The 16,187-nt window shown below is 40.1% G+C and overlaps 1 protein-coding gene across 1 annotated transcript in view; it reads left to right on the top strand.

The window, feature by feature from the left end:
- The window catches only part of MARCHF11 (membrane associated ring-CH-type finger 11), a 123,335-nt gene that overhangs the window by 79,811 nt on the left and 27,337 nt on the right, over positions 1-16,187 (top strand). Inside the window, exon 3 of the mRNA XM_012475319.3 lies at positions 14,813-15,005. Coding sequence (XP_012330742.3) covers positions 14,813-15,005 — 193 coding nt within the window. The remainder of the gene's footprint in view (positions 1-14,812; positions 15,006-16,187) is intronic.

Below are 16,187 nucleotides of genomic sequence, written 5' to 3'. Positions count from 1 at the left end.
TTGTTGTGAGGGCTGTCCTGTCCATCATAGGCTATTTAGCAGCATCCCTGGCCTCTGCCCCCCAGATGGCACCATCTCTAGTAATGACAACAACAGCAAAGATCCCCGGATATTGTCAGATATCTTCTGGTGATAGGGTAGGGTAGGGCAGAATCACCCTTGGTTGAGAATGGCTGGACTAGAATGAGAAGCTAAAGTGGCTTTTTGGATCCTTTCATGCTGTCACAGCAAGCCACTCATGTAAAGAAACAAAACAAAAGCACACTTCGTGCATGGGCCCAATGTGTCTTGTGATCTGATGCTCCCATGGCATTGGGCCAAGTCACAGAACTCAGACATCCTGCCGGCAGAGAGCTCACAGTGTGGTCAGGGAGGCGGTATGTAAAGGGTCAATCATATTTCAACAGGATTTACAGGGAGAAAATGGGTCATACTGTTGGATGTTGTGTACATAGAGCTATCGGATTGCCACCCACACTGCACACTTTCTACTTTTCTTTCTTTCTGTTTTTTTTTGAGACAGTCTTGCTCTGTCGCCAGACTGGAGTGCAGTGGTGTGATCTTGGGTCACTGCAACCTCTGCCTTCTGAGTTCAAGGGATTCTCCTGCCTCAGCCTCTCAAGTAGCTGAGATTACAGATGTGCACTACCACACCTAGCTCATTTTTGTATTTTTAGTAGAGATGGGGTTTCACCATGTTGGCCAAGATGGTCTCGATTTCTTGACTTCATGATTCGCCCACCTCAGCCTCCCAAAGTGCTGGGATTACAGGCATGAGGCACCATGCCCTGACCCTCTACTTTGCAAATGACTCCTCTGGGGTTGGTAGACATGGTCTTATTTTAAATAGGGTGCCACAGAGGTACCCCTTGCTCATTCCCCCTTCTTGGAGCCTTGTTCAGGTTGCTCCTGCCTGGAAGGTCTCATCTCAGACTTTTATATCTCCCAGTATTCCCTGCCATTCACAGGCAGTCTGCCTCCTACAGGAAGCCTTTCTAAATTGCTTTAGCTTACATTGACATCTCTCCACCCAGCTACCATTATGAAACTCACAGTCTCTTCTGCACAGTTTATGGCTCGATGACATGCAGTATTGTTTGGTCCCCTCTGTTTCTTGTGCCATGATCTTACCAAGTAAATTGTGAGCTCTTTGAAGGTAAAAAACATATTATACTGAATTATTCACATAAAAGGGCTAAGCAAGTCACCATTTGGCTGTTTGTTGCTGACTTGCAAAACCAGACATCCGAGGAGAACTCAAAAGTATGGAGAAGGCAAGTGAAAGATAAAACAAAATTGAAGAAAAAACAGGAAGCCGGAGAGCGAGAGGTGTCTGGCCTTCTGTTGGACACATTTCTTTCTGCCTAATGAACTTCTATGGATGCTGCAAAACCCCAGAGCCCATGCTACCTTCTCTGTGCTTTTTCTGTGGCTTGAGATGGCTGGGGGCATCCACTGTAGCCATTGGCCAAGTATCTTCTCCCTTCCTGAACTGTCAGGTGTTCTGGCCAGAGGCTGGGGTATCTCAGTACATTTCTTCCTGGCTTGGCAAATAGCAAGTTCTCAATTAAATGTGAATGACTGCCTTAAAGTTTAAGCAAGGGGAAGATCTCTTTAGTGAGGACAAGCTTGTTCTTTATTATTACTGTAAAATCCTTATTGATGGGAAAACTAAAAGACTGCGAGGAATTCTAGGAACTCACAGAAAGGAATTTGTTTTTTTGTTATATTAAAATATTGTTCAAAGTAAAGAATAAAATATGAGAAGGTATCATAGCTATCCCTCCCTTTCCCCATTCCTTACTGAGGATTAATGAGCTGCCAAATCTCACGTAAGAGATTTACATTTCTTTATGTCAGCGGAAAGGATTTCTTTGCATTTCAACCAATGTGATATGCAAAGCACCGCAGGATGTCAGGAAAGGAGATGTGATTTGGAGTTGAACTGGGAGATGGGCCGGGCCCAGACACACTGGTGGTTATTTGTCCATCAGACTTCATCTAGAAGCCTCCAGAAGTGAAGGGCTAAGGGATTTGCCTTACTCAGAGAAGTCAGTTAATGCTCTTTTACCTGTGAAGAAAAATTACAGCTATGTGAACACCCACTATGTGCCCAGGCCCTGTGGGATGTGGGGAAGGGGATGTGTGTGTGACTGTGTGTGTGAGAGCGTGTGTGTGTGTGTGAGAGTGTGTGTATGAGTGTATGTAAGTGTGTGTGTGTGTGTTTAGTCCTCAAAATAACCTTACATAAATAATAATTACTATTATCCAGTTTTAAAGGTGAGGATAATAGGTTCTTTTTGCTCAAAGTCATACAGCAAAGACATGGAGCAACAGACCCTGGATTCAAATTTGACCTCAGAATCCAAACTCATTAGCCACCCTACAACCCTCCAGGAAGAAAAAAAAAAAAAACCCAAAAAACAAAACAAAACAAAAACTCTGAGCTTTTTTCCTTGAAGGAAATGGACTTCTTTGGGGTTCCCTCTCTGTTGGGTTGTGCCAGGAGTTTTAAAAGTTAAATGCATTTCAAGTATTTCACAATTGAATATAACACATATCAACCAGACAAATAATTGCCAAAAAGATTTCCCACATTTGGCTGTTTTAAGGATTTTTTTTCCAGGTCTTTAAAAATCATTTTATTGAGTTATTTATATGCCATAAAATTCCCCCATTTAAAGTGTACAATTCAATAATTTTTAGTAAATTTATAGACTTGTTCAACTTTTACCACCATACAGTTGTAGAATATTTAATCATCCTCAAAACATTTCTCATGTCTTTAATGGCTTTTTGTTATAGAATTCCTAAGGTAGTGGTGGGGAAAAGGAGATGGGGTAAGGGGGAAAGATGGGAAGGAAAGAAAAGTGTAAATAATAAAGTGAAACTAGTACTCTAGAGAATTGTAGAGCAGAAAGGGGCCATAAAAATGACTTAATAAAAATCTTCATTTTTAAAGATGCGGAAGAGAAAGGGTTGAGAAGCTGGGCAGCTCAGCTGAGTTGGTGATACGATAAGAGTCTGGTTTTCTGAATCTTAGTCTGTTTCTCCTGCAGTTACTATGATGCAAAGATATTTAGTGGTTTCAAACAACTGTTTTTCTTTCGCTAACAATTTTATGGTCTGAAAGGGTTCTGCTGGGTGATTTGTCTGTGATCGATGTGGCATCTGCCTAGGATTCTTGGGCAGGAGGATGCACTTCCATGAGAACTTCACTTACATGCCTAGTGCCTCAGTGCTCCTTGGTCTCCCTCTCCACATGGCGTCTCATCTGCCAGGGCCTAATCCCATGTGGCTTGAGCTTCTCAAGGCATGATGGTTTCAGTACTTCTTATGTGGCGTGGCTTTTAAAAGAGAGGAAACAGAAGCTGCCAGGTCAGTTAAAATCTGTGTTTGGAATTGATACAGAGCCACTTCTGCCATGTGCTGTTGGTCAAGGCATCCCCTATATTCTAGGGGGTGGAGAAATGGGCACAACTTCTTGATGGGGAATGGCAAGAGCCACATGGCAAAAAAGCACATGAACAGGATGTATTATTTTAACCATCTTTAGAAAATACAGGAAGTAAGAACAGGACTAGGCAGGTAAATGTCTCTGCGATATTCTTTCACATTCAAACCTGGTTCTTTCTTGTGATTTTGTAATCGTCATTGCCTTGTAGGATAAAATTCAAACTCCACAGTTAATCCTAGAAACCCCCCAAGCTTGCCCACATGGATTCTACTCTCTAGCAACAATAAAACCTCACTATTTCCCAAACACACCAGCTCCTGTACACATACTTCTCCTTGTGTGTCCTTCATCTTCCCTGGTCCTTAGCTGTCTCTCCACCTAACCAACTCTTCCAATTCAAACTCAGCTCAAGCGCTTCCTTGTTCTGGAAGCCTCCCCTGATGACCACAGCAGATGCAATTTCTCCGTTCACCAGGCACCATATTCACTTTTCTCTATCAGTGCATACCAAGCTGTATTGTGACATCTGTGGAGTTTTTCTTTGTTTTGTTTTGTTTTTCTACTTGGGCAGTGACCTTATGGTGACTTCTGCAGGGTCTGGCATATACCAGACATCTGACAAGTGCATGTTGAATTAATATCTTTATACATATTAGATGCTTAAAAGGGTCAGAATTCCATGTGTATTTTTATATCAGTGGTGTTGAGACAAGATAATTCCCTTGACCCCTTTGTGGGACTCCTGAAAGGGTGGCTCACTTAGCTAACAGTGCTCAAACCCCTTGCGAAATGGGGAGCACGCAGGTGAATGAGTTCAGGAGTCAGGGCAAGTGCCTTTGGGTCCTGGCAGGAACAAACCCTGTACTGGCCTATGGCAGCCGCTAAACAGTTCAGTAGAGAGGCAGTGTGACAGCCTCTTGATCCACACCCAGGCCCTTGTCCAGTGCTTGGGAGGAATAAGGTCACACAAGCTTGAAACATGGTGAATGTAGGGATTCTGCTGAGCAGTGGAAGTGGCTTTCAGCGGGATGTGGAGCTGGTACAGGGTTGGAGTGGGAAGGCAGTCTTCCCCTAGAGTTCAGCTATCTGTGGCTAAACTCCTCTCTGACCACAGTCTCTGATGTCCAGCTGCTTCTTCTCCTCTCGACATTCAGACACTTCTCTCTTCTGTGTGTTTGAGTTGAGTCTGGAGTCTGGGGTTCTTATGGGCACAGGACAGGGGGTGTGGTAGGCCAGAAGGCAACATTCAGGGATGTGAAGGAAACCAGGGATGTGAAGGAAACCAGGGACGTGAAGTTCTCATTTAGGACTGCAGGTCCAGACTTGAGGGTGGAGCCCTCTCCAGGGACCCCACCCTCTTCTACCCAGTATTTCCCTGCCTCCTTTATGTATCGGTGTCATCTCACAGTGTGACTTTAACCAAGAACTGAGGCAAAGCCCAGTCCCATGTAGTAGTGAACACTGCACATTCAACTCGGCTTAATGGGCTGTGTTTTTTCTGTTACTGACTCAGCCACCTTATGATCTTATAGCCATTATCTCAGTCCTCAGAACCCCAGTTAAGGAAGGAGGCCAATGCATGGAGGCATCAACACACAATTATTCTAAGATATATCCAATGCCACTTTATAAAGTGGAAGATTGAGGTCCTTATGAGAATTACCACCCAGTAGCAGTGCCAATTCACAAATCTCTGTTTGTCCCAATATAGTATAACGCCTCCCTGTGACTAAGAGAGGCCACTTTGTAAAAGATTCTGCATAAATTTCATGCAAGCAGTAATCTGCCTCATGCTATGGTCCCTAATTACTAACGGTGTTGTTCTGACCACCAGGAGAAATTGCATCGGCCTACATGAAGTGAAATATTTCAAGTGGGAAGGTCATTGCTTTCAATGAAAATTCTGTTCCAAAAACTACGTTGAAAACAGCAATATCCTGTTGAGAGTTTAAATAAGCTCCTTTAGCAAAGGTAGCTTTCAACTCCTTGTGGAGAGAACAAGTAAATCTAGTTATGACCACCTACTAATTAGTTAGATAGGGCTCCCCTGGGAAGCCTATATTTAAACATAATTAACACTCAATATTGAGGGGACTAATGAAATAAAAATGCATCACATGCAGATACACACTTTTAAGTCATATGGGGCAAAATCTAGTTACTAAGCCTAATCATATTAGACAGTTGACACTTGGGGAAGAGCTCCCTGGTTTGAAAAAATAGCTAGCACCTGCTTTTGTTATGAGAAACAATTAAAACTGAGAGGAGAAGGCCAAATAAACTCTTGAAAACTGAAGAGCTAAAACGCATTTTTATTTCAACTTTTAGACTGTTAAATCGGGACTAGTAAGCCTCTGACAAATATGAAAATCTACAACAATCAAAGAGGAGATAACGTGGAGAGATGAGATATGGATGGTTCTGGAGGAATCAGAGAAAGCAAATAGAGGAATAAATATGCTTTTCATTTTTTGTAAAATCCAGAATCTTTGGTGTGCCTTCTGTGGACTCTGCACCCATTAATTTAGTTGCTAAATTAATGTTTGCCAGTCAGTCCAAATATTTGTTGTTCCTGTTACTACTCATTTATTGAGGGATTTTTCTAAGTTAAACATAACTTTCCTACTAAGCATCTTTATTCCTTCTAAGAACACTTTTTACACCTTCTGCTGCTCTAATATACCCTCCTGCTGTGAATGGAGACAGATGGATAGGAGATTCTCCAAACAGGATTCAACTCCTGTTTCTAAAGACTTGGCACCTGGGGAAAGGGCAGCCTTTGCTGGAAGGATTTTCTTGGGTGGACAGCTCTTTGTGAGACCCGTCTCACTCGTGTTGTTAGCGTCCTGGTCCCTGGCCACCTACAGCTGCCTTCCCATTTAGCATCACTCTCTACTCCACATCCCTGGGCTCTGCTGGTCCTGATCTCTCTTGATAAACAAACCTTCACCTTGTATCAACTTTCCTCCTCCTGGAATTGAATTTTGGAACTTTCCTGGCTTATCTGGTCACTCTGGCCCTGGCCTGGTTCTCCTTTTGCTGCCTCCATGGCCCTGGGTCAGTTTTATGTTTGTTCTGATTCATCCACCACTTTATTCTCCTGGTTCTGGAGTTAAAGGGCAACCTCGCCCACTCCCATGTCCACTCCTCTTAAGTCCAGTTCCCTGAGGAAGGTGGGGGAAGAAAATCTCCTTATCAGAGTGAAGTCTTCCTAGAGGCTGCCTCCTCCCAGGGCTTCTTTTCTGGGGAAAGAACATTTCTCTCCTCCTTTGTAATCCTGGGACCCAGGCTTATTGTCTTGGACACATCCCAGGAACCCCCAGTGTAATACTTCAGGGTGCTTAATTTCTTCCTCCCGAGCAGCAAATCAAACTGAGCACATTGCCATAGTCCTGGGTCTGCCATGCTCATGGCCCTTCAAACCCCCTGGAGTCTCTAGGTTTCTGGAAGAAAATTTTTATTGACATTTAAATTCTGTACAATAACATGAAACCCTGACAGCATTCTCAAGTACACATGGGGAGCCTCCCACCCACCTGTCTGCTTTTCTGTTGGTTACATGACTGAGTTCAAGGCGTTTTAATTAAACAGAATGATGATGTATGGTCAAGACACCATCCCTCAGAGGATGTGCATTACCCATAGCCAAAGAAGCGGAGGAAAGATCTTTTCACACAGGAAAGTGAGTCTCGACCATTTTCTTATGCCTGATTCTTTTGTAAATAGCAACCAACAATTTTCTTTTTTTGATTTCTATGAATTAAAATTATACTGATTAACATCAAATGAGTGGTCTCTTTTTAAAAACTTTTTGATAACTGAACAAAACAAGAAGCTTTTGTTTTCCTGATACGATTTTGCTTCTGTTTTAACTTTTGAAGTTAAAATGGAGGAGAATGACAATCTGAACAATGGTGAGTCTTCTTAGCCACAGCTGTAATTTATATGGGTCGTATTTATTTTTGGCATTTAAAAATGTTTTTAATGAATGATATCAGTGAAAAATCAACAAAGTGATTGTTTGCATTATAATATGTAAGCAATTGAATTCTTTTTTTCCCTTCTCTGTTATGGGTTATAATAATTCTATAAAAATTTGAAACACTTTTAAATGTATCTCTATACAGTATCAAATTTCTACCATGTGGCTGATATGACAGGAGCCAATTCATAGTTATCGTAGTCCAAATTCATGTTTCTTAGAAATCAGAAATAAGTGGGTCATATTTCTTGAAAATTTGATCATCTTTCTTAAAAATCTCCGTTAGTAAACCCATAGTTAATAGGTGTGCATTCCTTGTTTAATGCTCACATCTGTATTTTTCTTTTGATTCGGTTTTGTCTTTAAGTGCTTGATAACATCTAGTGAAACTGGTCCTGGAGGTGTTTGTTATCTCATTTGTGGAAGACTTTTGATGATAACTTCAGTTTTTATGTAGAATTATTTATACATTCCATTTCTTCTTGAGTCAGTTTTGGTAATTAAGTTTTCCAAGCAACTTACTTACCTATTTCCTTTTTGCTATGGAATTAATGGGCATAAACTTATTTATAATATCTCCTTACTGCTCCTTCCATCTTTAGGATCAGTTATTATAGTCTTCTTTCATTTAATTATTTTTTAACAGTTTTTCCAGAGAAATGGTTCTGTGTTTTCTAATGATTTTCTCTAGGTTGTTTAGATTTCCTCTTTCTCAGGCAAAGCAAATTCCTTTTGTCTAATCTTTAGCTCAGCTCTGGTAAGTTTATGAAAAATGCTTTTCTAGCAGAAAAGACTCCTACCAAATCATGAAAATCACTTTTAATATGCAGCCTATAAATACAGCTCTACAAAGAATGGGCATATAATTAACTGAATTTTGTATCTACATGTCAACTTGATTACACATTGAGATGTTTTCTGCCAGCATTTCAAATCTCAACTTTAGTGATGCAATTTGCACACCATCTAAAGATGACTGAATGTAAGTTTTAGCTAAATTCATTTTCTGAAGAGGACACCTCTTAAGAGCAGGTGTTCTCTCCTGTGACACTGGTGAGTAATCCCACCTGTCATGGCGCACAGTATAAATCATCATACTACAAATGTATTAACTTACGATTCATTCTGGCCTGCCTTATAAAAACAAAGATGAAACAGTACCTGACACTGAATGATTTAAGGCCCCTGAAGAGATCTTCTCTCCCTCCGAGTTCAGCCTAGTTCCAGCTGAGCATGTGCTATTTTTAGAGAGAAAATTGGTTCCTAAATTGAGAAGGTTTATTAACTCTTTCAGACAACAGAAAGACAAGTCCACTTTCATCTAAATAGCTTTTTAGAGACCTGACGGAGTGTATGTCTTTCTCAAGTGCTTAGCTTACTGGTTGGAATGGATTTGTACAGGAAGAGACTTGGAGTACCCTGTCATTTCCTCAAGGAAAATTCACAGCTTTTTCTTCCCTCCTTTATTCTCTGAAGGCAGTAATAAACCTCCATTAATTAGTCATACTTCATTGATAAGAGTACAGTATTTGCCTAGTTTCACAGCAATCTGTGGTAATTATTGGAGTGCTTATCTAATTTCTCATGGAGAATACTCCACTAACACGGAATCTCCCACACAAAGATACCCAGTTCTGGGCCATGTACATTTTCAGAATCTTTGTAGGACTGGTGGACCTTATTGGTACATCTCTAAACAGCTACATGTAAAAGGAATATTACATAACGTCCAATGTGAGTTAATTTCTCCCAAAATTTCATTACAATTAAAGAGATATAACTCCTTGAGCTTGTCTTCTTCATGTTAATAATTTACCAAACTGCAGCTTTCAGATTCAAGAAATATTTGGAGACACCATTTAGAAAGCTATGAGGATCACGAGGTCAGGAGTTCAAGAACAACCTGATTAATATGGTGAAACCCTGTCTCTACTAAAAATACAAAATACAAAAATTAGCCTGGTGTGGTGGTACGTGCCTGTAGTCCCAGCTACTCAGGAGGCTGAGGCAGGAGAATCCCTTGAACCTGGAAGGCAGAGGTTGCAGTGAGCCAAGATGGCACCACTGCATTCCAGCTGGGCAACAAGAGCAAAACTCTGTCTCAAAAAAAAAAAAAAAAAAAAAAGAGAGAAAAAGCTATGAGCCAGATTTTGGAACTTTGTTGGACTGCTTTTGGAGTGTTGACTTTTCTCCATTCCCACAGACACCTTTTAAATAGGTATGATTGAGCTCATGTTGTTTTTCCTTTCAGATGCAGGATGCGTCAGTTTAAGCAGAGAATGAAGGGGTTAGAGCAGAGAAAGTAGGCAGAGAGAAGGGCATTTTAGAAAGAACTGAGGCTTTGGAGACAAATCTGAGTTCTCACTTTTTGACTAACTGGTGGCTTGGCCAGAATGGGTCTGTATCCTGTAGGCACTCATGAAATAGATGCAGCTGTCTGGCTGCGAATCTGGCAATTGAATTGGCGGTTGAAACTAAAGTCAGAGTTCTGTGTATTTCCAGCATTTCCTGAGTGTACTCAGCTGTGTGGTGCACAGGAGCAGGCATGAGACTCAGCTTCCGCCACCAGGAAACCTGCAGTCCAGGGACAGCGGGGATGGACACGACTATCTGGGATTCAAGTGTGAAGGAAAGAAGCCATCTCTCCCCACAAGTATAAATAGTGGACAGTTGGGGCTCAGCTAGAGGGATCCTGTTTAGGAGAGGAAGGGCAGGAGAGAACCGCTTTTTAGAAGAGGTCGCATTATTGCCACGTATGGACAGATGGATCGGGTGAGAAAAGAGGAGAGAGACGTTGCATGCTGAGGAAAGAGTGTAAAGTAAACAGTACACTTAGGAGAATAAAAACAAGTCATATGAAGCTGAATGGAGGGGTATCCCTCCCTCCTTTCCTTCCTTCCTTCCTTCCTTCCTTCCTTCCTTCCTTCCTTCCTTCCTTCCTTCCATTCTTCCTTCCTTCCCTGTTCCTTTCCTCTCTTCCTCTTAATCGCCCTCTTAATTGCCCTCCATTCCTTTTTTATCCTTCTGCCAGACTCTGAAGATAGGTGCTGAACCATTTAGCCCTCCTTGCTGAAGCTTAGAGGGGCAACTCCCCTTTCATTAGGAATGAACCCTGGGGAATTAACTCCAAGGAGCAGGGAATGACTCACAGCTTCAAGTTCAGCTGGAAAGCTCTTTCAGTAGCCTAGAAAAGACAGACTGGGAAGTTTCATCGGGAGAATTGTCATGGCACTGCAGAGGTGATGTGTAGGCCATTAATTGTTATGAAAACTCTCAGTGGAATTATTACATGGTCTGGTATAAGTGGTAAAAGCATGAACCTAGAAGCCAAACTGCCTGGGGTTGTACATCAGCTCCAGTCCTGACTAGATGTGAACCTTGAGCAAGTTGTTCAGCTTCTCTCTCTCAGTGTACTTATCTGTAAAATGGGGATAATAATAGTAATTCCCTCATAGTGGAGTTGTAGGAATTAAATGACTTAATACATATATTATCTCTTAGAAAAATGCCTAGCATGTATCAGTCCTATATAAATATAAGCTATTGTTACTAAATTACAAAATTTAGTAAATTTTATTAAATTATTTCTTCTAGTGCACTAAATGAGAGTGAACTTTCAAAAGAGATGCCAACTGGTCCCACTTTTGTCAGAAACAGTAGATGAAATTGTTTCGTAGAAGTAAACAGCTTTTCAGGAATATGAAAGAGTCATACATATTCAACTATTATGGAAAGAAAGAAAGAAAACAATAGCAACTATTTAGAGCCAATCTGGATATTGTTATATTACTTTCCTAGTAATAGGAAACACACACATACGAACACACACACATACGCACGAACACACACACTTAAATGAAGCACACCTGCACGTACGAACACACACACATACACATGGACACACAAACACATACACACAAACACACACACTCTTATGTATCTGTTTAGAGGAGACAGTGTGTTTATCTACTGAAATATTTTGTTCAAAGGTTTTGAAAATAGTCTCATGCACTTAAATCCCGGCCTTTGGATTATTTCCAAAACTTTTGGATGTAACATTGGGGTAGAGAAAGAAGTCTCACGAGACTTATTTTCTACTTTTATCATCGAAGCAAATGGCCCATTAACACGGCTCCTTCAGGCTGAGCCCATTAGATGATGCCCTCCCTCCAAGGGCAAGGACACTGGGTGAATATTTCTGCTGGTTGATGGCAAAATTCTTTCTTCTAGTGGAAGAATGAGAGCAGCTCCCCTTTTTGCACACAATGGTAGATATAAGAAAGCACCATATATAGTAGGCAAAGAAAGAAATTACCAAGAGAACAGCTGTCTTCAAAGGAAAATTCCTGTGTTTATAATTGAATTTAGTAATTTTGGTTTCAGTAATGGTATGTCCTCGTTAACTATTCAAAAATGATGTTAATTTTAAGGTTCATCAGTATTTGAGGAACATCTGTTTACTTTTAAGTACATTTACATATTTGCATTATTAGCAGAGTGATAGAAAAACCCCCAGAATTTCAGGGAGCTCACCATAGATTTTGTATAATTTATCCTTTTTTAAAAAATAATCTTCAAAAATCCCAAATTACTCCTTATATTTATAACAAAAATAATTTCTATGATGATAGTGAATAGTTAAGCTTCCCAGTGTACTATAATCTGGGATTGCTCTTTTTTCCCTTGCCCCTAGATGTAATCTTAAGCACGCTTATTCCAAACTGCCAAGCATTTGAACTGTACACAAATGTAAATTCGCTGTCACCAAAAGGAGTGTGAAGCGTCCATGTTTCTTGCTTCTGGTGAGCCTCTCCCTTCATTCACCCTCCTCACCTAGGAGCAGGCACACCTCATGTGTCAGAAGCATGCTGTACAGAAAATGGAAGAGCCCAGCACCTCAGGGTGAGTGTATGGCCACTTGATTTACTGGGTCCCAGGAAGCACCTCAGCCAATGCATCCAACAACCACTTCCATCCTCCCAAATCCAAGCATTCAGTAGGGCCTAACACACTACGTGACGGTCTACAGCCACCATGTTGAATTATCATGCAAGTAGGCTTGGATCAATTAATTAGTAGGTCTAATTGAAGCCAAATATAATTCATTATGCAGTTTTGAGCTATTCAAATTTAACTCCCCTAAGATTACATCGTATAATTATTGGCAAACCGAAAATAAGTATTAGTAAAGTCTCTTCCTGGTGAATCCTCCTTACTCACATTTGATTACCTAGGACTCCTCCAATTTAGGCATACATATTTCGAACATGCAGCCCACCACGTAAAAATCAAACACATGCACATACACACACACAACTGAACATCTTTGCCTCATGGACTTAAAAGTTTGCTTTGTTTTCATCTATCTGCTGTGATTAATAAATTGCTAAAGGGTAAGGTAATGTATATAGATATGGTAGCACCCATTTAGTATAGATGATAGCTATTTTCTTTTCTCACCATGTTGCATTCAAAACAAGTTTTAATGAGCATCAAAACTGAACAAATACAAGAGATACTGACACTTGATGTCTGTTTGGTGACACCAAATTTGAAATGATTAAAAATACAAAGGCCTGGCAGTTTGGAATAAATGTACTTAAAATTATGTCAGGGAACAAGGAATAAAACAACTTCAAACACATCTTGGAATACAACCTTGATTCATTTGTAATGGCAACATAATATCAACTAGTTTAATTATTTTTTATTTTATGTTATTTTACTTTAAGTTCTGGGATACAGGTGCCCAACATGCAGGTTTGTTACATAGGTATACATGTGCCATGGTGGTTTGCTGCACCCATCAACCTGTCATCTAGGTTTTAAGCCCCACATGCATTAGGCATTTGTCCTAATGCTCTCTTTCCCCTTGTCCCCCCACCCCCGACAGGCCCCAATGTGTGATGTTCCCCTCCCTGTGTCCATGTGTTCTCATTGTTCAATTCCCACTTATGAACTTGTTTAATTATTATTCATTCATAATTGTAAAAACACAAACCATTTCTCACTGAATTAATCTTTATATTAAAGTGAATAGAAATCTCTTTCTCACAGGATTTCACCAAACTTTGTGGTTTGGCTCTGTTTTTTAAAAGAAAAATAAGGTAAATCACTTTAGAGAATGAAATATTTCAAATGTACATTGGTATTTAATGTTTAACAAATGTAGAATTTAATAGTATGAATATGAAAGGTCAAATACATACTTAAAATGTTACATGAAAATTATTTACTTACGGTGTGTGTATGAGAGGGAGGGCGTGACAGATATACAATGAGGGAGAGGGTCAATGTGATAAACTTGCTATTCAGAAACACATAAGTTCAGACTAAAGGTAAGTAAAGAGTTTGATGAAATTTCAGATTCATCCTATGGACACTAATTGCTTACACCTGCTTTTTAAAAGATTTACAAAACTGGTTAAGAATTCTTCCGATGAGCCATATGCTGCAATAGCAGAGCTCTTCCACACAGAATGAGATTAGGCAGGTTGTTTTGAGTTTCATGGTTTACTGGCAAACCTTAATAACAATTCTGGTTTCGTTTCTGTTTCAATTATGCAAAAGTGAGAACATGACTAATTAATCCTCTCCAGTCAATAGCAGCCTTGAAGGATTTTTGGTCATTTGTACTGTAAATTCTTTTGAATAGTGATACTTAGGGCACCAAATTATTTGCCCCACTGAAGAGTATGTGCTGAAAATGTTTGTGAGCTTCAAAGATACTTCATGTAGGTACAAATTCTAAATCTTGACAAAAATGCTTCGTGGATTATCCATTAAATAATAAAAAGTTAGTAGTATCTGAGTATACAGAATGTACCAATAACAGATAATGTACAGTCTTATACTTCGCTTATGATTATTCTAGTGTGTTATGTTAAATGACTTTTTCACTGATGTTCTTGTATAACTTACTTGCTTTTTACATTTTTTTCCTACAAAAACAAGAGACAATTCCCTCTTTTTGCAGTAGCCAAAGGTATTAAGACAAACTGAATTACCAGATAGAGAAGTCCTCACCAAATGGTCAGAGTGTATTTAATTTCATGCATGCATGAACGATAATAATGTGATTTCCAGGTACTAAATATTTCTTAGCTATTCACACTCAGTACTATTATCTGGAATCCAACTAGATTAAACTTACAGAATGGTAAATTACTGAAAATAATGAAGTGAAGGCGAATCATTAATCTTTATCTGCTTGTCTATTTTTTATAGCCTGTATGAAATGAAAAAATTCATTTGGGGGCCGCTCAGGTTTCAAAAGGTCTACCATGATGAAAAGAAACACAGGATCGAAATTGTTTTTTTTCTTTTTTAATTCTACACAGCACCTTTCTTACATGCCTCTGTTTTTCTTTTAGTGGCAGAGCATTTCTATAACACTGGTTGAGAAAGTTCAGATGATTGCTGTAATCCTAGGATCCCTGTTCTTAATAGCCAGTGTGACTTGGCTCCTCTGGTCAGCCTTCAGCCCCTATGCAGTGTGGCAGAGGAAGGACATCCTTTTTCAGATCTGCTATGGAATGTATGGTTTTATGGATCTAGTGTGCATAGGTAAGACCATGACCTTCAACGTTAACACACTGTCAGTAATCCATTTCTTTCAGCAATTACGTTTTCACTATTTGGATCTAATAGAGAATGTTGTGGTTTGAGTTATCTCAGTCCTCCAGTTAATGGATTGCCTGCGGGTCACAATTGGGCTGCTTTTCTAGGAAAGCACAGCATCTATATTCCCATGTAGTTTGAAAAAAAAATTAACAGGATAATGCCCATTTTTTTTTATTGCATTTTAGGTTTTGGGGTACATGTGAAAAACATGCAAGGTTGTTGCATAGGTGCATACGTGGCAGTGTGATTTGCTGCCCTCCTCCCCTTCGCCTATATCTGGCATTTCTCCCCATGCTATCCCTCCCCAATTCCCCACTCCACCTCTGTCCCCCCACTCCCCCCCAACAGACCCCAGTGTATAGTGCTCCCCTCCCTGTGTCCATGTGTTTTCATTGTTCAGCACCCACCTATGAGTGAGAACATGTGGTGTTTGATTTTGTGTTCTTGTGTCAGTTTGCTGAGAATGATGGATTCCAGGTTCATCCATGTCCCTACGAAGGACACAAACTCATCACTTTTGATGGCTGCATAATATTCCATGGTGTATATGTGACACATTTTTCCTGTCCAGTCTATCATCGATGGGCATTTGGGTTGGTTCCAGGTCTTTGCTATTGTAAACTGTGCTGCAATGAACATTCGTCTGCATGTGTCCTTATAGTAGAACGATTTATAATCCTTTGGCTATATAACCAGTAATGGGATTGCTGGGTCAAATGGAATTTCTATTTCTAGGTCTTTGAGGAATCACCACACTGTTTTCCACAATGGGTGAACTAATTTACACTCCCACCAACAGTGTAAAAGTGTTCCTATTTCTCCACATCCTCTCCAGCATCTGTTGTCTCCAGATTTTTTAATGATCGCCATTCTAACTGGCATGAGATGGTATCTCAATGTAGTTTTGATTTGAATTTCTCTAATGACCAGTGATGATGAGCATTTTTTCATATGCTTGTTGGCCTCATGTATGTCTTTTGTAAAGTACCTGTTCATATTCTTCACCCATTTTTGAATGGGCTTGTTTGTTTTTTTCTTGTAAATCTGTTTTAGCTCGTTGTAAATTCTGGATATCAGCCCTTTGTCAGACGGGTAGGCTGCAAAAATTTTTTCCCATTCTGTTGG

This window comes from Aotus nancymaae, unplaced genomic scaffold, assembly GCF_030222135.1.
Source record: "Aotus nancymaae isolate 86718 unplaced genomic scaffold, 86718_ANA_hifiasm-v0.15.2.pri h1tg000014l, whole genome shotgun sequence".
Classification (NCBI taxonomy): domain Eukaryota; kingdom Metazoa; phylum Chordata; class Mammalia; order Primates; family Aotidae; genus Aotus; species Aotus nancymaae.
Note: the sequence above shows the minus strand (reverse complement) of the source record. Positions and strands in the feature narration are given on the sequence as shown.